This window comes from Pseudophryne corroboree, chromosome 7 (assembly GCF_028390025.1).
Source record: "Pseudophryne corroboree isolate aPseCor3 chromosome 7, aPseCor3.hap2, whole genome shotgun sequence".
Lineage (NCBI taxonomy): Eukaryota > Metazoa > Chordata > Amphibia > Anura > Myobatrachidae > Pseudophryne > Pseudophryne corroboree.
The window spans coordinates 360,453,457-360,465,683 of record NC_086450.1 but is presented as its reverse complement, the minus strand read 5'-3'; the positions used below and the strand labels follow the sequence as shown (position 1 = coordinate 360,465,683).

Below are 12,227 nucleotides of genomic sequence, written 5' to 3'. Positions count from 1 at the left end.
GAAACGCGTTGGGTTAGGACAGGGTCTCTGTCATTGCTTCAGGAAAGAACATTTACTGTTTTTGATTGAAATGGAATAATATCAACACAACTATTGTCTGTACAAATATATCTTATTGTCAACCTGGGCAAATTGTCAAACAGTTTTTACCAATTGTATGTTTTAAATAACAATAAAACGTCAATTTTAAGATTGTATTAGTAAACTAGTACATATCAAAGGACGACAAGCTCCCTGGGTAAATCTTTTCTCTATTTCTTCCAATATCATATCCCATCTAACAGGGGGTATCTTTCCCTAAGGTGTAGCTCTCCATACCATATAGCGTGAGAAAGGTCTTATCCCTTTTTAGATATATATATATATATATATATATATATATATATATATATATATATATATATATATATATATATATATATATATATATATATATATATATATATATATATATATATATATATATATATAGTACAAAGTTCCCGGCACTCACACAATCAGCAGCAGCCACGGTGCCCTCCTCAGTAGATATTAATAAAAGTAGCAATGGAGGTGGCACTCTCTGGACCTTTATCAATAAACTGACACTGTACCACCACATACAGTACTTATATATATATATATATATATATATATATATATATATATATATATATATATATATATATATATATATATAATTTATTTATTGTGTGTGTATGTATGTATGTGTGTGTGTGTGTATATATATATATATATATATATATATATATATATAATTTGTTATTGGACTCCAAATTTTGAATAAGCAGGGAGCAGCCATCGGTAAATGCTGCCCCAAAACTTCATTAGTGCTACGATCGCAGTTACAAGGATATAGCATGCGGAATATCCAGTGCAATTACCGTTCTGAGAGTCGGCATCTGGTGTGCAGTAGGCCGCAGGACCAGAAAGCAGATTTTCACTTATCTGTGTTCAATTAATTTCAGTTGATCCTGTGGCCGGAGACCCGGACACAAGCTTCTTAACCACTTGCCTGCAAGTGCTTTATCTGACCTGGTCGCACATGATGCGACCAGTCAGATAAACTTGTTAGCAGCGGCAGGGAAGAGAAACTTCCTTCCACTGCTGCTCGCAGAGGGACCAGAAGGTCCCGCTGCCTTTCAGCCTCCAGTGTTGCTGTGCTGTCGATCATTGCTGATCGGTCAGCCCGGCAGGATTCCCCACCCTCCCCCAGCAGCTGCAGACAATAGCAGCCGCTGGTAAGTGTAAATCATCGCCCCCAAGCCACCACCAGGATTTTTAAGGATCTGATAATATATAAAGGTTTAAATGTAACTAAAACGAACGTTATGTCAATCATTGGGTTTTCAGTTAAGTTTATATTAAGTATTGGAATTATTATTGAATGTTTCATCAGTCAATTGAACCTTAGCAGTTATGTGCTATGAAAGCTTTACGTTGGAGAATACTTTTTACAATCGGTTAATCTAGTATTTTCTTTTTCTTTTATGTAGACCTCGCACAGTGTCAATAAAGCTTTGGAGGAGTTTGTTAAATCAGAACAATTAGATGGAGACAATGCATATAACTGCAGCAAGTAAGTCTTCAGCAATATAATCTTTTATTGTATAAAAGTAGTACTGTTGAACACATAGAAATTACTTAGCAGCTTAAGTCCATTTTATCATAAACGTACAATTCTCCACACTTTTTATTTTCTATTATTTGATAGTTCATGTAAGTGTTGTTTTAGCTAGGAGGCCCAATACCGTGTGGATGAAACTCTATTATGATATTTGTGCTCTTAAGTAACAATTGAGAAAAATGTACTTGACCACGTTGTGGTTAATTTTTCTTTCAGCCACTTGTAGCACTATGTACCATGTGACATAGAGCCTTCATTTGAAATGGTGCTTTGGTGGGCAAGGTACTTTTTTGTTGGGCAACCTCTGCAGCTTTCTCAGTAAATTATTATTTCTCTTACGTCCTAGTGGATACTAAGGATCTGTACTTTAGTACCATGGGGTATAGATCGGGCCCACTGGAGCCTGGCACTTTAAAAGCTTTTAGTGTGTGTGCTGGCTCCTCCCCTCTATGCCCCTCCTACCAGACTTGGTTTAGAAAAATGTGCCATAGGAGCCGGGTGCATTTCTCTGGAGCTCCAGTGAGTTTTCTTTCTTTTTTATTTTAGTTTATTATTTTCAGGTACTACTGGTTGGCAACCAGTCTACCTACTAAGTGACATATACAGGATGCTGCAAATTTTATGAGCAAGGCTATAAAAGAATTTGGTAAGATAAATGGCTGCACTACTGCTATGGATGTTTCGGCACGCAGAGCTCTGTGGTTACGTTAATGGTCAGCGGACGCCCTGTAAATCACAGTAAACACTACTAAATACAGTCCTAATTAGGCTCAGAATAGTGTACACAAGCGGCTCTCCCCCCTTCGCTACACCCTGTACCAGTTTCCAGCGTGTCTGTGAGGCAGGAAGCGCTGACTGTGTGCTGTAGATGGCTGCTGTAAGCAGAGGAAGGCGCCAAAACGCCGCTGGTACCACTCTGAGGAAGCTCTGCCCCCTCCGATGGCGCCGGCTCGTATATCTTATTTATACTGGCAAAGTCTCCAAATAAGCTTAAAACCTCACACAAGTGCTTAGTTAAGCAGTTTTGTGCCAGTGTACACACGGGGGACCCTAGCGGGACCACCCAAGGAGGGTCCCATACGCCGAGCCGCACTTTGAACCGGGGACCCCGCTAGCGGGGTCCCCATCTTGTACTCTCCACCAGTGTCACCTTCAGGCAGCATTAGGGATGTGCAGCTGTTTGTTCAGTGGGGCACTGCGCCCCACTGAACAAACAGCGGGGAAGCGGCTCTGCACCTTGCAAGGCCGGTGACCGAACTCCCCCCCCCCCCCCCCCCCTCCCCGAAACTCCCACGATGCAGGTATGCTGTTGCCCAGATAGCATACCGAAAAAAATAAAAGTTTTTAATGAAATTGTAGAAAACTCTCTGGAGCTGCAGAGATGTGCATCCTCTCCTGAGGGCAGCTGCTGCTTGTTCAGCTGTTGCTGTTATTGTTACCAGCTGTTGCTGGTTGTTATAGGTTGTGGTGTGCTGGTGTTTAAATCTCACCACCTTTTGTTATCATGATCGTTCTCTCATACATGTCCTTTCTCCTTCGGGCATGTTTTTACCTATAACTGTCTGTAGGGGGGCATAGAGGGAAGGAGCCAGTGCACCCAGTTGAAGAAATTTAAAAAGCACTGGCTCCTTTGGACCCAGTCTATACCCCATCGTACTAGTTTCCCCTAATATCCCCTATGGACTACGAGAAAAGGATTTACCGGTAGGTATTAAAATCCTATTTTAAAAAATAAAACTTTTTTTATTTTTTTTTATTTTTTTTTTTGTTCCAAAACCAGACTGTTAGGTGCGACCCATCTTAAACCTGAAGTTTCTAAACCTGTATGTGCAGCTGTTCAAATTCAAGATGGATTTCCTGCGGGCAGTGATGTCCGGTCTGGAGGAGGGGGGATTCCTGGTATCCCTAGATGTCAAGGATGCTTACGTACACATTCCCATGTGGCCCCCTTATCAGGTTTACATTAGGTTCGCCATCTTGGACGACCAGTTTCATGCTTTGCCCTTTGGCCTGTCCACAGCTCCGAGGGTCTTCACCAAGGTCATTGCCGAGATGATCTCCTGATAAAGGCTATGTCCAGAGAGCATCAACTCGCCTGCTTACATGGGTGTATTCTAAATTTCCAGAAATCTCACCTGGAACCGACCCAACGTCTTCAGTTCTTTGGAATGATACTGGATACAGTGTCTCAAAATGTGTTTCTTCCGATGGACAAGGCTCTGGCTATCCAGCCTATGGTCCGCTCAGTCCTCGCAAGGTATCCATACATCTTTGCATGCGCTTGCTGGGCAGGATGGTTGCTGCTTACGAGGCAATCCAATATGGCATGTTTCATGCCCGGCCATTTCAGCTGGATCTGCTGGACAAATGGTCGGGGTCTCATCTTCACATGCATTAGGAAGTGACCTTATCCCCAAAAACCCGGATTTCTGTTATGGCGGCTACAAGTTCCTCACCTGGTAGAAGGCAGGAATTTCAATATTCACTCGTGGATTCTACTGACAACGGATGCCAGCCTCCGGGGTTGGGGAGCTGTGACCCAAGGGGCCCAGTTCCAGGTGATATGGTCGGTTCAGGAATCTGCTCTGCCGATAACCATCCTGGAACTCAGGGCAATTTACAATGCTCTTCTGCAAGCTTCCCATCTCCTGAAGGATCAGTCGATCCAGGTTCAATCGGACAACGCCACGGGGGTTGTGTATATAAACAGTCAGGGGGAACAAAAAGCAGAGCGGACTTCCTCAGCAGACACTCCCTCCAGCTGGGGGAATGGGGCCTACATCCCCAGGTGTTCAATAGTTAATTCACTGGTGGGGGCCGTCCGCAGATAGATCTGATGGCTTCTCGTCTCAACAAGAAGCTAGGCCGTTACTGTTCCAGACGAGTGATCTGCAGGCTGTAGCAGTGGACGTGCTGACGACACCATGGATGTACCAGTTTGTGTACCTGTTCCCTCCTCTACCGCTAATCCCAAGGGTTCTAAAAAGACTAAGAAGGGAAAGCATTCAAGCAATTCTAATTGCCCTGGATTGACCTCGACGGGCGTGGTACTCGGACCTCCTAACCATGGCTCTGGAGGATCCCTGGCCTCTGCCGCTTTAAAAAGGATCTTCAACAAGGTCCGCTCGTCTGTCTAGATTTACAGCGGCTACGTTTGACGGCTTGGAAGTTGAGAGGAAGATTCTAGCTAGAAAAGGGTCTTCCCTTTTGGGTTATTTCCACCATGGTCCAGGCCAGGAAGATGGTTACGTCTAAACATTATCATCGTATCTGGAAAAAGTATGTTTCCTGGTGTGAGGGTAGAAAGGTTTATCCTGTGGAGTTTCTGATTGGTCGTTTTCTACTTTTCCTGCAAGCGGGAGTGATGGAGCCCAACCGTAGGCCCATATCCGAAGTCCAGATTTCTGCGCTCTCTATTTTCTTCCAGAGACAGCTTGCCTTGTTGCCAGAAGTGCAGACTTTCCTGAAGGGAGTTCTTCATATGCAACCACTCTTTGTACCTCCCGTGGCTCCGTGGGATCTCAATGTGGTTCTGTCCTTTCTCCAATCGGATTGGTTTGAACCCTTACATAGGGTGGAGTTAAAATTTCTCACCTGGAAGACTGTGATGTTACTGGCATTGGCATCTGCCAGGCGTTTCTCTGTATTGCCTTATCCTGTAAGAGCCCTTATTTGATATTTGATGAGGACAGGGCGGAACTTAGGACCCGTCCTCCGTTTTTGCCAAAAGTGATGTCAGATTTTCATGTGAATCAGCCTATTGTGGATCTAGTTTTGTCTGACTCTTCCGTTGGTCCCGAGTCCTTGGATGTGGCCAGGGCTCTGAAGATTTTTGTCAAAAGGACGGCCCGTCATCGGAAATCTTACTCGCTGTTTGTCCTTTTATGATTCCTCCAAGATTAGTCGGCTGGCTTCTAAACAATCTATTGCTCGCTGGCTCAGGTTGACCATTCAACAGGGCTATTTTTCGGCGGCTCTGCCGATGTCTATTCAGGCACACTCGACGAGGTCTGTGGGCTCTTCCTGGGGTGTCTCAGCCTTACAGTTGTGCCGAGCTGCTACTTGGTCTGGTTCGACACCTTGGCCAAGGATGACCTTCATTTTGGTTAGGCGGTGTTACAGGGGGCTCAGCATTCTCCCTCCCGTTTGGGAGCTTTGGGACTTCCCCATGGTACTAAAGTACAGATCCCCAGTATCCACCAGGACGTAAGAAAAAAGGAATTAAATACCTACCGGTAATTCCTTTTCTCGTAGTCCGTAGTGGATACTGGGGATCTGCAGCATTACATTTCCCCTGTGTGACCCATCCAGAGGTCTTCCAACAGTTGGTTCAGAAGTGAGGCCTTCCGCAGGTGGACATTATGGCCTCTCGATACGACTTCAAGGTTCAACAGTTTATGCAAGATTCCGGGATCCTTCTCAGAATGTCGTGTCCCGGGTGGTGTCTTCCTCTACGGCCAGATCTCTCTCTCTCTCTCTCTCTCTCTCTCTCTCTCTCTCTCTCTCTCTCTCTCTCTCTCTCTCTCTCTCTCTCTCTCTCTCTCTCTCTCTCTCTCTCTCTCTCTCTCTCTCTCTCTCTCTCTCCCCCCCCCCCCCTCTTATGGGGCTTGGTTAGGATTTTTTTTTCTCTTTTATGTTTACCAAAATAGACTTATTCCCTTGGTCCAATGCTACTAGTAATTCTGAACAGGATTTAACGTACAGTAAGTATAGCAGCACACGTTTAGCAGTAGAAAATCTATAGAAATGTAGTCCTATTTCAGCTGGACTTTTTGGACTGATGACAAAAGACTAAATATCGCAAAGTAATCATACTATGGCATAATTTAACACAAGTGGCTTTCGGTTTAATTTTGCTGCTTATTTCCCCTTTAAATATGTTCAACATTTTTCTCTTATTTTCTTAGGTGTAAACGCTCAGTGTGTGCGACAAAGACCTTTACAATACAACGTGTATCTAATGTACTCACTCTGTCCCTCAAAAGGTTTGCTTGTTTCAGTGGTGGAAAACTAACTAAGGTAATTGTAGAATTTCTTTACAGATGTTATAGAATTCTATTATCCCTTTGCCTCTCATGTATAACCGGGTTTAGTAGTATTGTGGTTCTCCAGCTGCTGAGCACAGGTCCTTTCTTGGTTTGCAAATCCTGCTGGTACAGGTGGTGGTTGGACTGTGCACACTATTTTTAAACATACTAAGAGGTGCTATCAAAGTACCATGCAGGATGCTAAAAATACAGGTGCACACTCTAAGTACTAAGATTACTAGTAGTCAGCTTTGATAAAATCTCTAACATGGAGTGTAGATTACACTCTTGGTGCATATTTAGCCATTTTACGTTCACCCTATCCAGCACATCAAGGTGAGCCTAATCAGATGGGTCCCTACCATTGCTAAAAGCACATTATCGCAATAATGCCCTCTCACTGTAGACAGCAGTGTAGGACCTACAAATGTGAGAAGTGCTTCTAGTTGTCATATAGATTGTACTTTATTTATGATAGCTAGTAGGCTGCTGTGGACTACTTCTCACTTCTCCACTTTTTGGAAGGCTTGATAAATTCTTCCCCCTCGACAAATTGTTTTCTATCTGTAGAGGACACTTGTTCCCATGAGCCTTCCAGAATCTGCCTACTATGTTACAAAGCTTAGCGCTTCACTCATAACTTGGGGCTGGGTTGTTGTTTTGTTTTTTGTTTTATTTTTTTCTTTCACCTACAAAATCTTTCTTTAAAACTGTTTGCTAACCACACCTGTGTTTTTTTTTTTTTTTTTTTTTTTTTTTTCCCATTTCGGTGTAGGAGATAAAATATCCAGAATATATTGATATTCGTCCTTACACATCTCATCCTAAGGGAGAACCAATTATATTCAAGTTATATTCTGTCCTCGTACATACTGGTGTTAGCTGTAATACAGGACATTATTATTCCTATATAAAGGTAAGAAAAGTTTGAAGCATAGAACGGGCTGTAAAATAAAAGTATCCCACTGCTATACAGTATAGTCATTGTATATCTAGGGCAGTATTTAATTGAAGTCGAAACTGATGTCTAGTCTGAAAGACGGCAGTTTCCGACTTTTTTTTATTTTTTGCTCAAATCATGATTCGACCTATTCAGTGGGACAGTTCGACAATTCCGACTTGTTGGAAAACACGTGGATTGGCGGATTAGCCGCGGATCCACATGTTTTGTTGGATTTGGCCACAAATCCGACCGGTTTTAGTCCCATTTTCGACGATGTCAATCAGACTTTAAAAAAAGAAAGAAAAAAAAAAGTCAGATTGACATTGTTGGAAACGCCCAAAACCTGCCGGATTTGGCCTCAAATTGAATACTGAACTGTCTGCTCCTTGCAATTGGAAAGGATCCGATATCAGTTGAATACTGCCCCCTAGTAATTAACTGTATACAGTACGCTTATGGTCTGTAATTTAACTGTACTTTGTAGTAGACTCTGTTGCAGTGACCACATGCAGGGCCACTGCTACCTTGGTTCCTTGCAGCACTTGGTTAACTTCCTATAACTTCTCATTTTGCAGGCTAGCAATGACTGTTGGTACCTTATGAATGATTCTGTTGTGTCCCGTGTAGACATCCGGACTGTTCTCAACCAACAGGCATATCTTCTATTTTACATCAGGTAATTATGTATTATTTTTTATTTCTGTTTCGTAAACTAGGTGGTTACTTTTGATTACCCAGCAGGCCTGGTCTCCTTGTCCTCTCTACACCGATCCCGGGGCTTGCAGTTTTTTTTCTTTGGTGCCGGCCGGAGCAGGCACCCTTTATAAGGGGGGTGCTGGGTGGGCTGATTTACTTTTATTAGTTTGTTTATTTCTCTAACGTCCTAGAGGATGCTGGGACTCCGTAAGGACCATGGGGATAGACGGGCTCCGCAGGAGACATGGGCACTTTAAGAAAGACTTTAGGCTCTGGGTGTGCACTGGCTCCTCCCTCTGTGCCCCTCCTCCAGACCTCAGTTTGATACTGTGCCCAGAGGAGATGGGTGCACTGCAGGGAGCTCTCCTGAGTTTCCTGTAAGAAAGTATTTTGGTTAGGTTTTTTATTTTCAGGGAGCCTGCTGGCAACAGACTCCCTGCATCGAGGGACTGAGGAGAGAGAAACAGCCCTACTTCTGAGTTTCAAGAAGGGAAGGAGTTTCAAGGTCCTGTTTCTTAGGCTACTGGACACCATTAGCTCCAGAGGGATTGGTACGCAGGTTTCATCCTCGCCGTCCGTCCCAGAGCCGCGCCGCCGTCGTCCTCGCAGAGCCAGAAGATAGAAGCCAAGTGAGTATGAGATGAAAGAAGACTTCAGGGGCGGCAGAAGACGTCTGATCTTCATAGAGGTAACGCACAGCGGTGAAGCTGTGCGCCATTGCTCCCGTTCACCTCACACACTTCGGTCACTGTAAGGGTGCAGGGCGTCCTGGGCAGCAGTATAAACCTCTCCTATGGCAAAAGCATATATATACATGTACAGCTGGGCACTGTACATGTATTTAAAGAGCCCCCGCCATGTTTTGATAGATTTTGAGTGGGACAGAAGCCCGCCGCCGAGGGGGCGGGGCTTCTTCCTCAGCACTCACCAGCGCCATTTTCTCCACAGCACAGCGCTGAGAGGAAGCTCCCCGGATTCTCCCCTGCTTACTGACGGTGACGGTGGGTTTTTCAAGAGGGGGGGCACATAATTGGCGTGTATAAAGTTATAACAGCGCTACTGGGTAAAACATTCTGTGTTTTTTCCTGGGTCATATAGCGCTGGGGTGTGTGCTGGCATACTCTCTCTGTCTCTCCAAAGGGCCTGGTGGGGAACCTGTCTTCAGAAAAGAGCTTCCCTGTGTGTGTGGGGTGTGTTGGTACACGTGTGTTGACATGTATGAGGTTGAAGGCTCACCTAAGGAGGAGGGGGAGTGTATGAATGCAAAGTCTCCGTCGGCAGCACCGATACCTGACTGGATGGATATGTGGAATGTCTTAAGTGCTAATGTGAATTTATTGCACAAAAGATTAGACAAAGCTGAGGCTAGGGAACAGTCAGGAAGTCAAACCATGCCTGTTCCAATGTCGCCGAGTCCTTCGGGGTCTCAGAAGCGCACACTATCCCAAATAGTTGACACAGATACCGACACGGATTCAGACTCCAGTGTCTACTACGATGATGCAAAATTACAGCCAAAAGTGGCTAAGGGTATTCTATATATGATTATTGCAATAAAAGAGGTTTTGCATATCACAGAGGAACCCCCTGTCCCTGACACGAGGGTACACATTTATAAAGAGAAATAGTCTGAGGTCACCTTTCCATCCTCGTATGAGCTGAACGAATTATGCGAAAAGGCCTGGGAAACCCCAGACAAGAGACTGCAGGTTCCCAAAAGGATTCTTATGGCGTATCCTTTCCCGCAAAAGGATAGGATACGATGGGAATCCTCTCCTAAGGTGGACAAGGCATTGACACGCTTATCAAAAAAGATAGCGCTGCCATCCCAAGATACGGCTACCCTCAAGGATGCTGCTGATCGCAAGCAGGAGGTTACCATGAAGTCCATTTACACACATTCTGGTACAATACTTAGACCGGCAATGGCGTCGGCCTGGGTTTGTAGTGCTGTGGCTGCATGGACTGATTCCTTATCAGCGGAGATTGAGACCCTAGATAAGGATACCATTTTAATGACCCTAGGGCATATAAAAGATGCTGTATTATATATGAGGGATGCTCAAAGAGATGTTTGTTTACTAAGTTCCAGAATAAACGCTATGTCTGTTTCCACTAGGCGAGTCTTATGGACCCGACAGTGGACGGGGGATGCCGACTCGAAGAGGCATATGGAGTTTTTGCCTTACTTACAAAGGTGAGGAGTTATTTGGAGTAGGCCTCTCGGACCTCGTCTCCACAGCTACGGCAGGTAAATCGAATATCTTGCCTTATGTTCCCTCACAGCCTAAGAAAGCGCCTCATGATCAAATGCAGTCCTTTCGTTCGAATAAAAGCAAAAAAGTACGTGGATCGTCCTTTCTTGCCAGAGGTAAGGGCAGAGGAAAAACCTACACAGGGGGAACGTCTTCGACTTTTCAGCCACATCTGGGTTCTCTCACAGGTGGATCCCTGGGCAATAGAAATTGTTTCTCAGGGATACAAGCTGGAATTCGAAGAGGTCCCCCCTCGCCGGTTTTTCAAATCAGCTCTGCCAGCTTCTCACTTAGAGAGGGAGTTAGTGTTAAATGCAATTCAAAAATTGTATCCAACAGGTGTGGTGGTCAAGGTTCCCCTACTGCAACAGGGGAGGGGATATTACTCAACCCTGTTTGTGGTCTCGAAACCGGACGGTTCGGTCAGACCCATTTTGAATTTAAAATCCCTGAACCTATACTTGAAAAAGTTCAATTTCAAGATGGAGTCGCTCAGAGTGGTCATCGCCAGCCTGGAAGGGGGGGATTTTATGGTTTCCCTAGACATAAAGGATGCGTACCTTCATGTTCCAATATTTCCACCTCATCAGGCGTTCCTGAGATTTGCTGTACAGGATTGTCATTACCAATTTCAGACGTTGCTGTTTGGGCTTTCCACGGCCCCGAGGATTTTCATCAAGGTACTGGTGGAAATGATGGTGCTCCTGCGCAAGCGAGGTGTCAATCCCGTACTTGGACGATCTCCTCGTAAAAGCGAGATCTCGGGAGAAGTTACTGGACAGCGTGTCACTTTCATTGAAGGTGTTACAGCAACACGGCTGGATTCTCAATATCCCGAAGTCGCAGCTGGTTCCCACGACGCGTCTGACCTTCTTGGGCTTGATTCTGGACACTGACCAGAAAAGGGTTTTTCTTCCGACGAAAAAAGCTCAGGAACTCATGACTCTGGTCAGGAACCTATTGAAGCCAAAACAGGTGTCAGTGCATCACTGCACTCGAGTCCTAAGGAAAATGGTGGCATCATACGAAGCCATTCCCTTCGGCAGGTTCCATGCGAGAACCTTCCAATGGGACCTGCTGGACAAGTGGTCCGGGTCACATCTACATATGCATCGGCGGATCTCCCTGTCCCCCAAAGCCAGGGTATCTCTCCTGTGGTGGCTGCAGGGTGCTCACCTCCTAGAGGGCCGCAGGTTCGGCATTCAGGACTGGATCCTGGTGACCACGGAGACAAGCCTCCGAGGTTGGGGAGCAGTCACACAGGGAAGAAATTTCGAAGGTCTTTGGTCAAGTTTAGAGACTTGTCTCCACATCAACGTCCTGGAATTGAGGGCCATATAAAACGCCCTACGTAAAGCGGAGGCATTACTTCTCGACAAACCAGTTCTGATTCAGTCAGACAATGTCACCGCAGTGGCTCATGTAAACCGCCAAGGTGGCACAAAGAGCAGGGTTGCAATGGCGGAAGCCACCAGGATTCTTCGCTGGGCGGAGAATCATGTCAGCGCACTGTCAGCAGTGTTCATTCCAGGAGTGGACAATTGGGAAGCAGACTTCCTCAGCAGACACGATCTGCATCCGGGAGAGTGGGGGCTTAATCAGGAAGTCTTCGAGCAGATCGCAAGTCGGTGGGGACTGCCCCAAATTGACATGATGGCGTCCCGTCTCAACAAAAAGCT

At 45.3% G+C, this 12,227-nt stretch overlaps 1 protein-coding gene across 5 annotated transcripts in view; it reads left to right on the top strand.

Annotated features, from left to right (window-relative positions):
• The window catches only part of USP42 (ubiquitin specific peptidase 42), a 204,478-nt gene that overhangs the window by 114,310 nt on the left and 77,941 nt on the right, over positions 1 to 12,227 (top strand). For all 5 annotated transcript variants that reach the window (XM_063934470.1, XM_063934473.1, XM_063934471.1 and 2 more), the window contains 4 exons: positions 1,497 to 1,579; positions 6,535 to 6,646; positions 7,430 to 7,570; positions 8,173 to 8,273. In XM_063934470.1, the coding sequence (XP_063790540.1) occupies positions 1,497 to 1,579; positions 6,535 to 6,646; positions 7,430 to 7,570; positions 8,173 to 8,273 (437 nt within the window). The remainder of the gene's footprint in view (positions 1 to 1,496; positions 1,580 to 6,534; positions 6,647 to 7,429; positions 7,571 to 8,172; positions 8,274 to 12,227) is intronic.